Source organism: Lithobates pipiens, unplaced genomic scaffold (assembly GCF_037356315.1).
Source record: "Lithobates pipiens isolate NorthernLeopardFrog02 unplaced genomic scaffold, aLitPip1_a1.2 Scaffold_18, whole genome shotgun sequence".
NCBI classification, from domain to species: domain Eukaryota; kingdom Metazoa; phylum Chordata; class Amphibia; order Anura; family Ranidae; genus Lithobates; species Lithobates pipiens.
Genome location: NW_027507758.1, coordinates 395,121,279 through 395,141,377, shown reverse-complemented (window position 1 = coordinate 395,141,377; position 20,099 = coordinate 395,121,279). Strand labels below are relative to the sequence as shown.

The window sequence follows — 20,099 nt, the reverse complement described above, 5'->3', positions numbered from 1 at the left end:
TACCCCATACTCATTCACATAGGGTGGGGGGCCGGTATCCGGGGGCCCCCTTCTTAAAGGGGGCTCCCGGATTCCGATAAGCCCCCCGCCCGCAGACCCCGACAACCAACGGCCAGGGTTGTCGGGAAGAGGCCCTTGTCCTCATCAACATGGGGACAAGGTGCTTTGGGGTGGGGGGGCCGCGCGGCCCCCCCCTTCCCCAAGGCACCCCCCCATGTTGAGGGCACACGGCCTGGTACGGCTCAGGAGGGGGGGCGCGCTCGCTCGCCCCCCTTTCCTGGCCGGCCGGGTAGCGTGCTCGGACAAGGGTCTGGTGTGGACTTTGGGGGAACCCCCACGCCGATTTTTTTCGGCGTTGGGGTTCCCCTTTAAGCCCATTCCAGGCGGCGGAGCCCACGACGTCTCCTTCGCGGGCCCCGCCTACCTGTACACGCGCTCGAAATGGGCGGACTTTCCGAGCGGGAACAGTCCGCTCATTTCGAAAGTACAGCGGACAGGCCCACACACGGGCGGACTGTTCGCTCAAACACAGTTTCAGCGGACAGTTTTTCGGAATTTCCGAAAGACTTTGTCCGTCCAACTGTCCGCTGAAACTGTCCGCTGAAAGCCCACACACGAGCGGACTGTCCGCCCAAACACTGTTCAGCGGACAAGGTTGGGCGAACAGTCCGCCCGTGTGTACGCGGCCTAAAGGTGAACTTATACTTTAAAGTATAACTAAAGACAAAATTTTTTTTTAGTTTTGGATAGAGTGGGGAAGAGGGTTTAGAACAATTGTCAATCTTTATTGCAGTCTGTGCCCCAGTTAGGGAGATTTACCCTCTCCATTTCTCTATATTTGTCCTGTTTACCATTATCATTGAAAGTGAAAGTAAAAAAATCCAAATTTTTGGGTTGTCCCCAGAAAAGAAATCTTCCAATGGGGACACTAGTTCTGGTGACCTGGGGGGGGGGGGGGGGGGCAAGGAAATCCCTTAGTTTGCAGGAATTGCCTCTCACTTCCTGTTTGGCTATAGAACAGGAAGTGAAGGGAGATCTCCACAATGTGACACAGATGGCGAAAAAATCTGTCAGGGGTTATAACCCTCCTTTGCTCTATCCAAAGTGAAAAAAAAGTTTTGCCTATAGTTTTACTTTAAAGTAAGGACTAATATACACGGGCAGAAAGTCGGGCGGCCCATGTGTTCTGCTGCCGGTCTGACAAAAGCCAACTTCTGTTGGAGGGGCATGACCGAAAAAAGTCTGCCACCCGACTCACTATCAGTGCTCTCAGTCAATGCGGGGGGGGGGGGGCAAGTCAAAACACAATAGCACAGCAGGGGACATTGCTGTACCAACATTGGATTGTTAGTACAGCGACTCCTCCTTAGCTTCAGTTTTTTTTTTTCAGTTCAACCTGCGTGGTAGTAGTGTGTACTAGGCTATAGGCTGTACACATTCCTTTTTTTCTGCAGAGATACAGATTTCCTAATTCCATTTAAGTCTAGCTTATTGTCTGTAAATATGTGCCTTTGAATGTACATCTGAGTACAAGTAACATTTAGCAATCAACAATTACAGGTTCCAGAGTTTTGTAATGTTACAAAGTCTATTGTAAATGTTATTTAGCAAGTAAGCTCTTTGCTGCCTTTTGTTCTCTTTGCTAGATAGTGGCTGTAAACATAGTACAGTATCATCTGACCATTTCAACATCATTCTAGTACACTGTACTCAAGTGTTGAACATACTTGTTTTTTGTTTAACATTCACCACTTAAAACACTAGAAAAAACAAAGCTATGTTAGTTTACTCTTTCTAGATGGACAGTATTGTAGATTTAGCTATAAATATAGTTTAGATTGTATTTTTCTTTTTGGGGCTTATGAATCCTGTTCCAGATGGTGACCTGAACTGTTATAAGAGTGGAATGGACAATGACACTAACACTGCAAAGGTAAGTCACAGTTCACATTTTAAAAGACTAATTTATATATTTTATACAAAATATATTCAAATGCCTAAAAAGTTATTTTATAAGTGCATTACCATGCATTGTGTTGTGCTGAGGTCCATTGCCTTAGGCCCTTTTCATGTGGGCTTTCCGATCAGGCTCAGGTCTAAGTTTTTCAGTCAATTCTAATTGGATGCTTCATGTAAGCCTACAAATAGGTTACCTTTAAATCCGTCCAAGTCTGAAAAAAAAATTAAAGGGTCTGCACAATTTTTCATTTTTCTGGACCCAAATGTGATGAATTATAGGTAGTCAGTTGCAAACAAACAGGTCCTTTTGCATTCAGCTTCCCCTAGAACTAATGTCCTAAGGGCTGCAAGGGCTGGGACAGTGATATTAATGGGGGGACTTTAACTACCTGTAAATTGACTGGAGTAATGGCACTACAGGAACAGTTAAAGGGCAAGTATTTATAAACCTACTACAAGACAATTTTATGTCCAGTTCATAGAGGCACTGACTAGGAATGATGCTCTGCTGGACCTGGTAATCTAAAACCATGCAGAGCTTATTACTAATATTCACATAAAAGAACATCTGGGTAGCAGTGACTTTAACATGATTTAATTTGGTAGTTGTAAGCAAAAAGCTCATACTGGAAATATAGAACAGTTAACATGTGGACCGTTCATTTCATCAGTTCAGTCACATCAAAACAGATGAAGTATTCATCAGTTTTTTATCAGCTGCTCATCCGTTTCTCATCAGTTTCTTTTACATCCACTACCAAAGCAAAAATTGGTGTAAAACGGATAATTTGTCAGTTTACACATATTTTTTGTCCGATAAGTTTTTTTACTGGAAGCAAAATAGAGCTTTGATCCGTTTCAAAAAACAGATGTTGACGGATGTGGATGTAAATGGATGATCATCCATTTACATCCGTTTTAACATAGAGATGCATCAATGTCCGTTTTTCATTCGTCAACGGATGAATGAATAACGGACAAACTGTCCGCTTGTGTGAAAGGGGCCTAATGCCCTGTACACACGAGCGTATTTTCTGTCAGAAAAAACTTGGATGGTTTTTCCGGCGGAAGTCCGCTCAAGCTTGGCTTGCGTACACATGGTCACACAAAAGTTCTCTGGACTTTTGACCTTTCAAGAACGCGGTGATGTATAACACTACAATGAGCTGAGAAAATTAAGTTCAATGCTTCCACGCATGCATCAAATTATTTCCGAGCATGCATAGGAATTTTGAGCATCACAAATTGTACAGACGATTGAAATTTCCGATCGGAACTTTTTCAGACCGTAAAACAGAGAACCTGCTCTCAATCTTTTGCTGACTGGAATTCTTCTAGCAAAAGTCTGATGGAGCATACATACAGTTGGAATTTCTGACCGAAATCTCTGACTTTTGCTGGCAGAATTTCTGATTGTGTGTATGGGGCTTTAGAGAACACATTTTCCAAAGATGAGGGCTGCTCTCCAAGACTTATGCCGTGTACACACGGTCGGACTTTCTGGCAGAAAAAGTCAGATGGAATAATTTCACCGGATATTCCAATCGTATGTGGGCTTCATCTGGACCAAAAATGACGTAAGGGCAGCTATTCGCTACTGGCTATTGAACTTTCTTTTTCTAGCCCCATCGTACGTCATCGTGTAGGCAAGTCCGTTTCAGTGGACTTCGTCGGAACTCCGTCGGAAAGACTGTCAGAATTTATTCTGATGGAAAAGCCAGTAGTGTGTACATGGCTTTAGACTGGGAGGGAATATTCGCATAGATGAACACAGAACAGAAATAGGAATTCTTCAAAAAGACTGTGTGTGAACTCATTGCAAAGTATATTCCCATGGGCAAAACATTTAAAAGGCTAAAAATAAAACCTGTGGCTCATGGCCAAAGTTAAAAGAACTATAAATAATAAGAAAACATCCTTTAAAAAATATAAAAATGAAGGAACACTATCATTGTATATTTGCTAACAAAGAATATAACAGAATATGTAAAAAGGAACTCAAGGACGCAAAAATTCAAAACGAATGACAGATTGCAAAAGATAGTAGGACAAGCCCCAAAAAATGATTTATATATATTATTAGTAAAAAGGTCAAGTCTGAACATGTAGGCCCTTTACAAAATAATCTAGAGTGGGTGACAGGGGACAAAGAAAAGGCAAATGTAATAAATACTTTTTTCAGCTCTGTGTATATAAAGGAGCCTGGGGGAGCTCAAGCCCATATTGCAGATGTATTGACACAGCCCCAATGATCCACAATAGCTCAAAATTAATATGGTCCAGAAATATTTAGACAGGATAATGGTGGATGAATCACCTGGACCAGACGGCCTACACCTACAGATCCTAAAAGAATTGAGCTCTGTCATTTCAAAGCCATTGTTTCTAATTTTTAGGGACTCTTTATTATTATTATTATTCACGATTTATATAGTTTAAACAGCGCTTTACAATGTATAGGGGGAGAACACAATTACAGTACAATACAAAAGGTACAGGAGGGCTCATAAAGCTTACATTCATCCGATCCGCTCTGCAGATGGATAGAAAAATAGAATTTTCCTCTGTCTGCAGAATCGGACCATAGCGGGGACAGATGATATCGGGTGTCAGAGGATGAACATCTTATAGGATGCATGTATGTCCGTATTTCATCCAAAAATGGATGGATGAAATAGGGACATACTGTCCGGACATGTGAAAGGGGCCTTACAACAAAACAAATAAAACAAGCTTGTCTCCCAAAATGTATAGAGCGATTGTCACAAACGGCACCCAACGTAATGCGTCCCACAGGACATGTGTGTCCACCATGTCCGGTAAGCATGCCAACCTTACTATTTTTTATCATCTGTACTTCATGATAAAGTGTCACTTAAGATTCATCACTGTATCTGATCCACAAATTATGGACGTCTTTTCACATTATTCACACTGTCTGTTTATGATGGACTAATATAATACATCTGATTTATTCACTTTCACTGAAGGTTTTACTGTTTGTATAAGTATACATTTACTCATTTTTTGAGCGCTACACAATTTTTTTTATTCCCGCCATTTAAGGCCTGTGCTGTAGTCATTATTTGGCTATAGCGTGTATGGGAGGTGGTTAAAAAGGGATCAAAGTCTTTACCAAGTAACTATAGACCTGTTAGTTTAACCTCTAGTTGGGAAGATACTGGAGAGTTTAATAAAAGGCCACATAGATGAGTTATTGCTGGGAAAAAGTATTTTAAGCAACAGATAGCATGGATTCATGAAAGAAAGAAGTTGTCAGACAAACCTGATTTCTTTTTATGAGGAGGTAAGTAAAACCTTGGACAGAGGGGTGACTGTGGATGTGGTATACTTGTGTAGAACCCTGGAGTTTAGGCAGGAATGCTCCTCACAAATGTATTTGCCAGGAGTAGTTATCCTGGTTGATTGCTAGAGATTCATTGATTTCTCCCTAAGTTTGGCCTTGTTACACTTTTCTCTTCTACCACTAGGTGGCCGGGTACTTGGTGGTACTAGATATGAGAAGGGAAACCCAAGGTCAAATTCTGGGTATATGGGGTATCTCAGCCAATGGGCAGGGTTTTTTCTGAATCCCTTGGCCTGCTGGGAGAACCTATATATTAAGGTGGAGTCAGGTGATCTGGGTTCTGTACCACCTGGACAGCTGTCTGGGTGGACGTGTGTCATATTGCCTGGACTGCTAGGCCAGAGATTGGGCCTATCCCGGGCACATCTGGCTGCTAGGCTGTCTGAGGGTCTATCCAGAAGCAAGAGAGCAGCGCAGGGTTGGGATTGTGGCTGGCAATCCAACCAGAAGTGAGGGTTCAGCCGGCCGGAGAACCTGTCTTGGTCAGAGGTAGTCTCCAGTAAGGGACTATCCGCCTTATTACCAGGGACCACAGTGAGTAACTGAAACAAATATTGGAGCAGTATTCTCACCAACTGGGGATGGGGAAGAATCTGGAAACTTCAATAACTTCTTGCTGGATACCTTCCTTTGCATGGCTGTCCTCCTACTGAAGTCTCAGAGTCTTCCAATTAATCATACAACTACCTAAGGGTGTCCTGGCCCTAACCCTCTACTCCCCCAAAAATACAAAAAGGACTGTTAAGAGAACTAAAACCTCTTTTGCATCCAAGAAGTGTCTGGTGCCCAATAACTGCAACTATTCTGCACCCACTATGCCTCACAGCCCACTACATACAGAAGGATGTCAGCTATCCCTGGCCCTGGAGGTTATCATTAAACCAAAGGAGACCTGGGACCTTGCTACACTTGTATTTTACGAAAACGTTTGACACAGTTCCCCACAGACAGCTCATATGTAAAGTAAATTCTATAGGCTTGGAAAGATCAGTTTGTAAATGGATAAACAACTGGCTAAAATACAGAATTCAGAGAGTAGTGGTTCACCTTAGCCTTAGAAAATTCAGAGAATGATTTATTATAAGTGGTGTACCCTAAGGTTCAGTGTTAGGACCCTTACTTTTTAATATATGTATAAATGATATAGGATCTGCGATTAAAAGTACCATTTCAGTGTTTGTAGATGACACCAAGCTATGTAGTGAAATAACATCCAGACAAGATGTCTCCAATTGGGGCTAAGAATATGTATGCATCATACATACTAGGGGAAGTACAACTGGGGGAATCAATAGTGGAGAAAGATATGGATGTTTTTGTAGATCATAAGCTTAATAATAGCATGCAATGCCAATCTCCGGTTTCCAAAGCAAGCAAAGTCCTTTCTTGTATTAAGAGAGGTATAAACTCCAGAGAGAGATATAATTTTCCTCTTGTACAAATCATTACTAAGACCTCATCTAGAATATGCAGTTCAGTTTTGGGCACCAGTTCTCAAAAAAGGATATTGGGGAACTGAAGAAAGTGTAGAGAAGGGCAACCAAACTGATAAGAGGCACGGAGGAGCTCAGGTATGAGGAAAGATTAGAGGAAATTAATGTATTCTCTCTTGAAGAGATTAAGGGGGATATGATCAACATGTAAAAATACATACTGTAAGTGGTCCATATAGTAAACTTGGTGTTGAGTTATTCACTTTAAGGCCATCACAGAGGACAAGGGGGTACTATTTACATCTAGAGGAAAAGAGATTAAATCTCCAAATATGGAAATGTTTCTTCACAGAAGGAGCTGTGAAAATGTGGAATAGACTCCCTCAAGAGCTGGTTCTGGCTAGCTCAGTAGATTGCTTTATAAAAGGCCTGGATTCTTTCCTAAATATAGATAATATAATGGATACTAACATTTATAGGAAAAGTTGATTCAGGGAACATCCGATTGCCTCTCGGGGGAACAGGAAAACTGAAAATTGTTTCATACTTACCATAATTTTCCTTTCCTGGTGCCTATCCATGGCAGCATACCTGTGATAAGCTCCGTCCTCGGAGTCCCCCCCTTAGGATAGTTAATACCTTATAAAAATGAAAACCATACCCCCCAGCATTCTCTTATTATATCGAATACCATGTGAGGGCATGTATGCTGCCATGGATAGGCACCAGGAAAATTACGGTAAGTATGAAACAATTTTCTGTTTTCCTGGTGCCTCCATGGCAGCATACCTGTGACAAAATAAATAGCTAACACCAGGGTGGGTAATGCTTAGAAAGAAAATTTTATTTAAGGAAATGCGAGGGCTGACTCAATCGCCCTTCTTCCAAACTCCACTGAAGTGAGTACTCCTGGGTCAATTCTGTAATGACGCATTCTGTAATGACGCATATTGCAGGGTATTGGCAGAGTATGGAGGGATGGCTGTGACTGCAATTGTCATGATAACGCCGGTTCCTCTCTCTCCTCTGTGTACAGATCTGTACAATGGAGGGGAGAGATCGGATGGCAGCAGTGCTGTGGGCTGGATCTGTAGTGCCCCCAGCGCTGCTGCCATCCGATTTCTCCCCTCCACTGTACAGATCTGTACATTGAGGAGAGAGAGCAACTGGCATCATCATGACGCTGGTTTGTTTACAAGTGATCGCTCCGTCCTTTGACGGAGTGATCATACTGTTAACGGCCGACGGGTGCACTTTCCTAAGGCCGAGGCCACAAAGCACTCCGCGGATCATGGAGTGTGCTGATCCGAACAAGGTGACCCATTCGGATCACAGATCGGTGACGATCCGTTGCACCCCTAGGGACATCCCACATGCTCCCCACCCCCTTGAACTTGCATCGGTGGTAAGAATGGTCCATGAGGGACACTGAAGGAGATGAGGTTTTGAAATTATGCCTTCACCCGAGGAGACCCCTCCTCATGGAAGTCGAGATTGTCATTCTTTGACATAGTGACTTTCCCCTCCATTGCATCAAGAAACCCCATTGAAAAGTCCTCAGATGCCAATGAGCCCAGGCTAAATCATTACCTGGGTCGGGGTTAGGAAACTCTTCTCTGTATTCACCATCCATCCAAACTCTCTGAGGGTGGACAGAAAGATCTCCCTGTGTTTCAACAGTTGGTCTGGACTGGAGGCTAATAGTAGTATGTGGTCCAAAAAGTGAAAAACTCGCAGTCCTCTTTCCCTGAGAGGTGCCAGGACTGCCATTAACACCTTTAAGAATATCCTTGGAGATGTGGACAGGCTGAAAGGAAGGCACTGAAACTGGAGGTGTGTTGGACCTACTGCCACTCTTAAAAATCTTTGGAAGGCTGGCAGAATGGGAACATGGAAATAAGCATCATTTAAGTCTACCGAGATCATCCAGTCTCCTGGTTGGACCATCTGGATGATCGTCTGTAAGGATTTCATCTTGAAAGAGTCCAGATGTATAAAATTATTTAACCTTTTTAGATCCACTACTGGTCTCCATTCTCCACTCTTTTTGGTGATAAGAAAGAGAAGAGAATAGAATCTTTTGGAAGGAGGGACAGGGATTACTGCTTGCTGCGCTAGTAGTAGGTGAAGGTCTTTGCAGAGCCTCCGCTTTCTGAGGCGAAGCTGGACATTTTGTTAGAATGAACGAGTCTTATGGCGGAAGATCTCGGAATGTCCGGAAATGGCAGAAACGGACTGTAGATACCACCCAAGGGTCTTTGCACCGGCTGGACCAGATTTCTGCAAACTTTTTCAACCTGGCCCCTACTGGTGGGAGATGGAGTGGCTTTTTTTCAAAAGGTTTTCATTCCCTCCTGGGGGTTGGAGAGACTTCTCTGCTTGTTTGCTTTTAGAAAAATGGCTTGATTACTTCTCCAATTCTTCTTGGTATCCCTACTTTGTTGGAAGTGAGCGAAGTTCTTGCTTCTTGACAATTGAAACTTAGATGACACAACTCAAGAGCGCCTCACTCTTCTATCCTGGGGAAGTAATCCCGATTTTCCTCCAGTCACTCTCAAGATCGCCTTTTCCAGTCTCTCTCCAAAGAGAGCCTTCCCGTCAAAGGGCATTTTGCACCAGTTTTGTTTAGATGCTGCGTCGGCTGCCCACGGTTTCAGCCACAGCGCTTGCTTGGAAATAACTGTGTGTAACATCGCTCTGGCTGAATACCTCATTGAATCTATTGCGGCTTCCCCTATGAAATCCGCCAATAATTTGAGCTCCTCTAAAGCTTTAATAATGTCATCTTTCAGTACATCCTCCCGAATGGCTACCTCAATATTTTCAGTCCAGACCCTGACGACATTAGAGACTGAAGCTAAAATTACAGCCAGCCTGCAGGCTCCCCCCAGCTAACTGGTAGGCTTTCTTTAGGTCTGCATCTATAAGCTTATCCAGAGGGTCTTTAAAGGAGGCCAAATCCTCCATAGGTAGGGTGATATTTTTGGCTAGGTGCACCACTGCAGCATCGACTACCGGAGAAGTGTCCAGGAGGGCTGCGTCCGAATCTGCCAGAGGGTATAACTTTTGAAGTCGTTTTAAGGAGAAGTGTTTTTCCGTCTTTTTCCATTCCCCTTCTATTAGATCTTTTAACTCTTCCAAAAAGGGAAAAGATTTTTTCTTTGGAAACAGAAAGAACGACTTCGATTTTTTAGGCGGTTCCTCCGCCTCTTCCCATCCGATAGCTAACTTGACTGCAAAGACAAACGGTTGCACTAAAGAAAAGTTAAAGCCTGAGGGCTCTGATTTGTCCATAGAATCCTCTCAGTCGCCTCTGTCCCCTGCTGTTAGGGGTGGTGGGCTTGGTGCGACCGCTGCAGGGCCCGTGGTTGATGGGCCAGGAGGAGCTAATTCTGAGGTTTGCACCTGGCCACTAAGAGTGTCCAGGAGTGAGGGATATGAGTGAATTAACTCAGCTAAAGAGTCTTTGACAACTCTCTTTATTAAATCTGTGACTTGCTCCACCTCTGCTTTTCCTTGGTCCGCATAACCCTGAAAACAGTCTCTGCAGATCAGTTTATCTGCCATAGGGGTTGCACCAGCACCACATGCCCTGTATTCCCTGGTGTTTTCTGGCCTGGAAGGGCTGGCTGGCCGATGTCTTTTGGAAGTTGATCTTCCCTTAGAATGATAGTGAGAACTAGTCGAATGGCTGGGACCAGAACCTGAGCGTGAGTGTCCACTGTGGTGGCGAGAAGTCTGATTAGATATGCTCTGGTGTATAGGGCTGAAACAAGAGTAAGGCCGCGTACACACGGGCGGATTGTCTGGCCAACTAAGTTCGTCAGACAATCCGACAGACAGTCCGTTCAAAATTTGCATGAACGGACTTGACCACACACGATGAGCAGACAGTCCGCTGAAAGCGTGCGCGATGACGTGTACAGCACGTACGACAGGACTAGAAAAACGACGTCCTATACACTGCAATGCAACCTTCGGCCGTGTAAATCCTTTCTGAGCATGCGCCATACTTAGTCCGTCCAACTTGCCTACACACGAGCGGACTGTCCGCTGAAACCAAGTTTGGACGGACAAAACCAAGTTTGAACGGACTGTCTTACGGAAATTCCGTAAGACTTTGTTCGTCAGATTGTCCGCTGAAAAAGTCCGCTGAAGCCCACACACGAGCGGATTGTCCGCTGAAACACGGTTCAGCGGACTAAGTTGGACAGACAATCCGCCCGTGTGTACGCGGCCTGAGAGCGTAAAGGCACTCTTTTACTTCAAAAAAATAATTAATTAAGGTACATGCCCATACCTGAGGAAACTAGGGTCTTGATCTAATGGCAGCTGACTCATAACTGTAGGGGCAGGCAAGGGCAGAAAGGCGACTGGATAGAATACTAAAGACAAAATAAAGCAAAGAAAAACCAGATAAAGGCATTTTAAAGTTAGACTTGCCTATAAGAAAAAAAATTATGATATTTCTTTTTCCTCTCTCATTTTTTTTTCCAAAAAAATTCCATACAACCTAACTACAAAAACTCTCCACCTAACAGTTTTAATAGGCATTAAACAACAAAGCATATCTGCAAACAATTTAGAGGCTTTTTTTTTTGCACTCACTATTTGAAGTTTCCAGCAAAGGTGCAGGAGCACTCCCCTGCCACTGACAGAGCCTGCCACCTACTCAGCCTATCATATTTAAATAGGAAAGGAGGAGGTGAATTCGCCTGCCCCATTCCCCTGGCTCTGCCCCCCGCAGCAAAAGGGCCTGATTTTGCACACAAACAAGATGGCGTTGGTAGCGTCGTTCACAGCGAAAGGGCCTGAATTTGCACCTGATTTTGCCCACAAACAAGATGGTGTCGGTAGCGTCGTCCTCCCGCGCATGCGTCCAATGGCCGCGCCTACCGCTCCACCAATTGGAGCTAAACCGAGACCATAATACCTCCTCTGTCATGGCGCTCGCCGATCAGGAAAGCTGAGACACAGAACAGAAAGAGAAAAACTTAAACCGGGCAGCCAAGTAAAGAAAATAAAAAGTAGTCTGAAAGAAAAGGCTCAGAAAGACCTGCCCCACAGAAAACAGCTTAGCCTGAAGACAGGACTGTTGCTCCAAATTAGGAAGCTGCTGATGCTCCAAAAGACCCTCAGAAGGGGCTCCCCTCTTATTAGCGCTGTTAGCAACCCAAGACAGGGGACTGCATCTGGGAGAGGCCTGAACCCAGACGGAAGCTGCACAAGGCAGAGACAAGACCAGGTACTGACATTATCCATCAGGTATGAGGAAAAAAAGGAGAATGCTGGGGGGGGTATGGTTGTCATTTTTATAAGGTATTAACTATCCTGAGGGGAGGAATCCAAGGGTGGAGCCTATCACAGGTATGCTGCCATGGAGGCACCAGGAAATAATTTTTTCCCCTGCTGGAGCAAATTGGATCATGCTTTCCATTTTTTTTGCCTTCCTCTGGATCACCTGTGGGTATAACCCCCCCCCCCCCTTTTTATTGGTTGAACTAGATGGACTTGTGTCTTTTTTCAACCTAACTATGTAACTATGTAATGTAAGTTAGGAAAGCCCATGTTTTTAAATAGAGCTTAGCACTGAAGGGACACATTTGTCCCAAAAGTGACATCACTCCTGTTCTACCTGCATGAATGGTGCTTTAGTGCATTGGGGAGCCATTATTAATGGTATAGCAATGCATTAATATGTACATATTACTGAAACTGAAATGTGTGAATCCAGAATAAAGCCCAACTCTTGCGTTCCAGATGTCTTCAGATCTTCCCCAGCAGGGGATGGTCTTCAATGGTGCAGGAAACCTCATGTCAGTGCCACTCTATGCATTTTATGTGAGTGTCAGACACTGTGGGTGGCCCCATCAGGTAATTGGTCCATGATGCCTTGCTCTTATACTATGTCCTCACTCTTCTAGATTCAGTGATGTTTGGGTAAGGACATCTTGTAGCAGAAGATATGTACTGTAATGGACAGCATTATAGAGGAGGTATTGCAGCAGGTGCTGCATTTTGGTTTTAAAAACTGCTGGAGCTCTTATTTTTTTAAAGTGGAATTCCAGTCAAACCCCAACTACTCTTACAAATACTCCCTCCCCCATCCTAACATCTATTCTGAATAAGCGGTGTAAGAAAAGATCTGTATACATATTTTTAGGCCACTCCGGTCTGGTCATGTGATCATCTCCCCTCTATCAGCTGGTGTGGCTGCAGAAGAGAGGAGGGAATGGCAACAATGGATCGGCCATCATAAGTCTATGGGTAACGTCACCACTCAGGCATTACGAGCCATTGTCCAACACTCTCTTTGTTCCCCTGTAGCCGACACTGGCTGACACAGGAAAGATCATGTGACTGGACCAGAGCGGCCTGAAAATAGGTATACAGATATTTTATTACACATGTTAGTCAGAATAGGTGCTAGGAGGGGGGAAGCATTTTTATTAGTAGTTAAGGTTTGGCTGAGTTCTACGTTAAAGCGATTGTTAACCCCCCAAAAAAATGGATCCTGCTCCTTTAAAGCATGTTATATGACACAGTACTTGTCCTGTGTCATTTGGCCCCCTGTAAAAAACCTGTCTAATCCTGCCAGTTTCTCTCCACCCCTGTGTAAACTGACCACGGTGTATCATGGCTGCTGAAACCAGACACCAAGGTCAGTTTATGTGCCTCTGTCATCAGCGGCCTGCTATCTGCTCTCTTCTCTGCTACTGTGTCCTCCTCCCCTCTCCCCTCTTTGTCTGTCTGTCTGTGAACCACCCCTCCTGCTGCTCTCCTAGCACTAACCTGTATAAACCATTAGCACTGCGTCCTATTGCAGTGCCCCCCCTGTGAATTATTTATAAATATAAATGCTGTAAATACCTAATTTAAGAGCCAGGATTGCTCTCTCCTCCTCCCCTTCAGACTGACATCAGCAGAGGAATCTCAGCCCCTCCCGCTGCATCTCTCAGAGGAGAAAAGGAGAAACCTGGCCAGTCGTGATCGCAATCTCAGCAGTGAAATTAGATATTTGCAGCATTTATTTTTATAAATCACACACAGAGGGGGATACTACAATAGGAGGTGGTGCTAATGGTGTATACAGATTAGAGTGGCTTAACAACAACTTTAACAAAATAAAACATCCTAAATTGAGCAATTAATACTTTCTAAATCGCTGACCAGGCAAGCATGCAGATCAAGAAAGTTGGTGAAAGTCAGAAGCCCTTTTCTGTAAATTTGATCTCAGTCTCAGATATAAAGTATTATTACATAGTCAGTGATGTTGAAAAAAGACACAAGTCCCTCAAGTCCAACCTATGTGTGTGATTATATGTCAGTATTATATTGTATATCCCTGTATGTTGTGGTCGTTCAGGTGCTTATCTAATAGTTTTCTGAAACTATCAATGCCACCCGATGAAACCACCGCCTGTGGAAGGGAATTCCACATCCTTGCCGCTCTTACAGTAAAGAACCCTCTACGCAGTTTAAGGTTAAACTTCTTTTCTTCTAATTTTAATAAGTGGTCACGTGTCTTATTAAACTCCCTTCCGTAAAAAGTTTTATCCCTATTATGGGGTCACCACCTATATGGTTTTGTAAATTGAAATCATATCTCCTCTCAAGCGTCTCTTCTCCAGAGATAATAAGTTCAGTGCTTGCAACCTTTTTTCATAACTACTATCCTCCAGACCCTTTATTAGCTTTGTTGCCCTTCTCTGTACTCGCACCATTTCCAGCACATCCTTCCTGAGGACTGGTGCCCAGAACTGGACAGCATACTCCAGGTGAGGCCGGACCAAAGTCTTGTAGAGTGTGAGAATTATCACTTTATCCCTGCAGTTAATCCCCTTTATAATGCATGCTAATATTCTGTTTGATTTGTTAGCAGCAGCTTGCATGCCATTGCTGAGCCTATCATCTACTAGGACCCCCAGGTCCTTTTCCATCCTAGATTCCCCCAGAGGTTCACCCTCTAGTGAGTAGAATGGGGTTCATATTTTTGCTACCCAAATGCATTATTTTACATTGTTTTACATTAAACCTCATTTGCCATGTAGTTACCCACCCTATTCATGTGTTCAGATCTTCTTGCAAGGTTTCCACATCCTATGGAGAAGTTATTGCTTAGCTTAGTTTCAACCGCACATACAGAGATTGCACTGTTTACCCCATCCTCCAGGTCATTTATGAACAAATTTAACAGGATTGGTCCCAGCACAGAACCCTGGGGGACCCCCCTTTCCATCCCTGACCATTCAGAGTATTCCTGATTTATAACCACCCTCTGAACTCGCCGTAGAGCCAGTTTTCAATCCATATACTCAGCCTATGGTCCTTGCCAACAGACCTTAATTTGTACAGTAAACATTTATAGGGAACTGTGTCAAATGCTTTCGCAAAATCCAGATACTCCACATCTACGGGCCTTACTTTATCTAGATGGCAACTCGCCTCCACATAAAAGGTTAATAGATTGGTTTGGCAAGAACAATTCTCCATGAATCCATGCTGATTACTGCTAATTATACAGTTTTCATTACTAAAATCTTGTATATAGTCCCTTATCATCCCCTCAAGAGCTTGCATACTATTGATGTTAGGCTAACTGATCTGTAATTCTCAGGGATGTATTTTGGCCCTTTTTTAAATATTGGTGCTACATTGGTTTTTCTACAATCAGCTGGTACCATTCCAGCCAGTAGACTGTCAGTACAAACTAGGAACAATGGTCTGACAATTACTTGACTGAGTTTCCTAAGTACCCTCGGGTGCAAGCCATCTGGTCCTGGTGATTTAATAATGGGGTTTCCCAAGTCTATTTCTAATTCTGTCCTCTGTTAGCCATGAGGGTGTTTCCTATGATATATCATGAGGACAAACATTGAAGTTTTTGTTACTGAAGCCCCCCGGTTCCCCCCGGGAAGACTGAAGAGAAGAATAAATTCAATAACTTTGCCATCTCCCCATCCTTTGTAACCAGATGTCCTTCCTCATTCTTTATGGGGCCACTTTATTGAAGAGGGTGGGCTTAACAACGATGCAACCAGTATTTTAAAAAGCAGAGCTCTCTGGAGACAGGCTCTATGTTTTTCTCATGACAGGCTTTTTAATGGGGAACTCCAGCCCTACCTTCATTCTTGCACATTTGTACAGGCTCTTCTCATTTAATAAAATAGCTTGCTCTGATATAGAGTAGGGCCGAACACCCCCTGGTTCACGCCAGAACTCTCGAACAAAAGTTCAGACCAGAACTCTGAATCCTATTAAAGTCTATGAGACCCAAACTTGATAAATCAAAAGTACCCATTTTGAAGGCTTATATGCAAGTTATTTGCCATGAAAAGGGTATGGGGGCCTGGGTACTGCCCCGGGGGACATGTATCAATGCAAAAATGTTTTTTTAAAAAAGATTGTTTTTAATGATGCTTAAAGTGAAACAATAAAAAATGATTTAAATGTAGTGCCTGAGGCACCACTGAGGGTATATGCAATACTCTGCAGTCCCATGAGGAAACCCTGAACTCACACACTGTCATGCTACAGCAACTCATGTACCACCAAGATGACATTGAGAACCGTCACAGATGGAACAATAATTAGGATCCGGGGTATCCCTGAAACCATAGAACACAAAGACCTTGCTGGTGCAGTCACGGTCATCTTTAATCAATTACTCCAGCAACCTAAGAACACCCATATTGACTTCGAGCCTGAGGAATTCTGACTTCTCCTTAGTCTATGACACCTTATGCAGGGTCCATTTCTATAAAATTAAAGAAGACATCATGTGAGCCACCAGCACGCAGGACTCTATCAGGCTGAATGACACCCCTGTGATGCTGCTCCCAGACCTCTACTGACAAACCTGTACAGGAACACCCTGTACAAGTCTATGGGAGAAAGCTAAAGTGCTAATTTTAAAGGCTTATATGCAAGTTATTGTCATAAAAAGTGTTTGGGGACCTGGGTCCTGCCCCAGGGGACATGTATCAATGCAAAAAAAAAAGTTTTAAAAACGTCAGTTTTTTTGGGAGCAGTGATTTTAATAATGCTTAAAGTGTGTATAGTATGCCTGTAAAGCGGCTCATGTTTCCCATGCTTAGAACTGTCCCTGAACAAAGTGTAATTTCTTCTGTTCCAAAATATTTTTATTAATTTTCTTAAACTTTATACAAACAACAAAATTCATTTACATACAGAAAATACAGTCAGAATACATATTTGATACTCATTGAAGTTATAACTGCTAAATATATTTCTTTAGAAAAGAAAACCAAAACCCCCTTCTCTATATATTCTGAGCAACAAGACCACAGAGAGGGAAAAAAAAGGGGGGGGGGGGGGAGAGAAAAAAATAGATAAAATAAAATAAAATAAAATAAAAAATATAGGAAAAGGAAAGAATAATATTGTCTCACATTAACAAGATCATAGAATCTTTCTTCAACCTTTAAAGTTGTTTCAGGCAAAAATAGAGTAAATATGCTTCTACAACAATAAGTTTAGATATTAACCAAAAAATGTTGGTGAATTTTTAAATATTATTTTTATTTTAAGTGTCATTTCTGCAGGAAAAAAAGTCATTTAAAAGCATGCGTGGCTATAATGAATTGTCGGCTCCCTGTAATACAGAGAACAGTCATTGAAAGTCATTGATAAAAAAAAAAAAAAGTGCGGGGTTCCCCCAAATTCAATTACCAGGCCCTTCAGGTCTGGTATGGATATTAAGAGGAACCTTGCGTCAAATTAAAAAAAAAATGATGTGGGGTTCCCCCCAAATATCCATACCAGACAATTTTAAGGGGGACTCCACGCAAAATGTAAAAAAAAATGGTGTGGAATTCCCCCAAAAATCCATACCAGACCTTTTATCCAAGCACTCAACCTGGCAGGCTGCAGGAAAAGATGGGGAAGAGAGAGCGCCCCCCCCTCCTGAACCGCTGAACCGTACCAGGCCACATGCCCTCAACATTGGGAGGATGCTTTGGGGTCCCCCCCAAAGCACCTTGTCCCCATGTTGATGAGGACAAGGGCCTTATCCCCACAACCCTGGCCGGTGGTTGTGGGGGTCTGCGGGTGGGGGGCTTATCAGAATCTGGAAGCCCCCTTTAACAAAGGGACACCCAGATCCCAGCCCCCCCTGTTTGAAATGGTAAGGGGGTACCCCTACCATTTCACAAAGAAAGTGTAAGAAATTTTTTAAAAACACACACACACCGTTGGGAAAAGTCCCTTATTAAAAATAAAAAAAATTTAAAAAAAGATTCCAGCGGTGGTAATCCACTCTTGCTATCCAGTGATGGATGATAATTTCTCCAGGGTCCAGCGATGGGTGATCTGATCCAGTGATGGATGATCTCTCCCTCCAGCACAGTGCATCCATCCACCGAAGACACTGCGGGAATCCCGGCAGCCTGGTATGGTTCGGGGGGCGGCCCCTCTCATCCCCCCTGCTCGGATAAAGGGTCTGGTATGGTTATTTGGGGGGAACCCCACGTCATTTTAAAAAAAAATTTGACACGGGGTTCCCCTTAATATCCATACCAGACCTGAAGGGCCTGGTAATTGTATTTGGGGGAACCCCACGCTTTTTTTTTTTTATCAATGACTTCCAATGACTGTTATCTGTATTACGGGGAGCCGACAATTCATTATAGCCGCGAATGCTTTTAAATTACTTTTTTTCCTGCAGAAATGACACTTTGTGCAAGGACAGTTATAAGCACGGGAAACATGTGCCCCTTTACAGGAATACTATAGACACCCCCCAGGTACGAAATTTAAAGGAATATTATACTTTTAGTGTTTCACTTTAAGCATTATTAAAATCACTGCTCCCAAAAAAACAGCCATTTTTAAAACTTCTTTTTGCATTGATACATGTCCCCTGGGGCAGGACCCAGGTCCCCAAACACTTTTTAAGACAATAACTTGCATATTACCCTTTAAAATTAGCACTTTTGATTTTGAACGTTCGAGTCCCATAGACTTTAATAGGGTTCTAAAGTTCACACGAAGTTTAGGTCTGTTCGCAAGTTCTGGTGCGAACCTAACCGTGGGGTGTTCGGCTCATCCTTAGTCTTGAACAATCTTCCCCTGGAGCTCAGTTTGTTTCTTTAGCTCCACCACAGGGCACTTGTTTTTCAGCCCTGTTTTGCTGAACGACCCATGCGGGACAATCCACACAGGCCACACACTGGCCTTGATGCTTATTGTTGTGGAGATCCAGCCCTGCTCTACCGTTCACTTTTTTCGTTCTACTTTTTTCTCCCCACACCTCGGCTGGGCTGTTCTGCACTGACTTTTTTTTTGGCTGGATGAGTGGGAGGAATGTATTCCTTTATACCTAGATATGTGTTTTGACATGTATAGTTCTTCCTCCACACTGGGCTTAGCCTGGATCACCCTAGATGTACGAGTGGCTCCTCCGCCTGCCCCCTCCACCGTACCACAAAGCACACCCCTTACCCGTGGAGCTCCTTTGACTCACCCTCTGATGATGGTGTGGAGGAGCACATGCTTTCAGTATGATATCGATAGCGGCACCAGTTTAGCCACATATGAGACCGTTGACTCCAGTTTTGCTTTTATTGTTCTGCCTTGTGGGCCCCGGGACCGGGAGGCACTCTGTGTTCTTACCATGTTTACCCCCACTTAGGACCGATAGTGCATGTACGTGCACTGTACCATACTTAGTTTATTCTACATTTTAGTGCTACCAAGTTGTTTTACTGTTGGTATAACGTTGCCACCTAGTGGCTAAATAATTTTTCTCCTCCATTATTTGCTGGGGTAGGTACTGTCTCCCACCACTCTAATGATTTGTGACTCCACAACCTGGAGGAGGACTCTACCCACCCCCTCCTGTCTCTTCTGTACCTTTCTTTTTACTCTGTTCTACCCCCCTCCTGTTTGCTACCCTACTTCCTTTCTTTCCCCCCTGATTGAGCAGTTCCCTAGATACAGATGAATGGTTGTCAGCTGTTATGAGAAGATCTAATGCCCCCCCTTCACTACCACCATGCAACCCCTTGATCATATAGCTTTATCCTCCTATAACTGCAGGGGCTTTAATACACCAGAAAAGAGAAGCCAGATCCTGTACAATTTCCACAAAGCTAAAACCCAAATCTTGCTTTTACAGGAAACACATTTTAAGAGCTCAGCAGTCCCGACCTTTAAAAGGTCCTACTACAAGCAATGGTTTCACAGCACAAACCCACAAGCTAAGTCCAAAGGAGTATCAATAGCCTTCCACAAATCATTTCATCCGGAAGTCCTAGACTTTCTTACTGACCCTTCAGGTGGTTTTCTCTTTCTCAAATTGAAATCTAACTCCTCTATTT

At 43.4% G+C, this 20,099-nt stretch overlaps 1 protein-coding gene across 2 annotated transcripts in view; it reads left to right on the top strand.

Annotated features, from left to right (window-relative positions):
• The first annotated feature begins 1,780 nt into the window (after nucleotides 1-1,780).
• The window catches only part of LGSN (lengsin, lens protein with glutamine synthetase domain), a 78,426-nt gene continuing 60,107 nt past the window's right edge, over nucleotides 1,781-20,099 (top strand). The window contains exon 1 of one of the 2 annotated variants that reach the window (XM_077487865.1): nucleotides 1,781-1,933. In XM_077487865.1, coding sequence (XP_077343991.1) covers nucleotides 1,862-1,933 — 72 coding nt within the window. In that variant the 5' untranslated portion in view covers nucleotides 1,781-1,861. The remainder of the gene's footprint in view (nucleotides 1,934-20,099) is intronic. The other variant, XM_077487866.1, reaches the window with a different exon arrangement.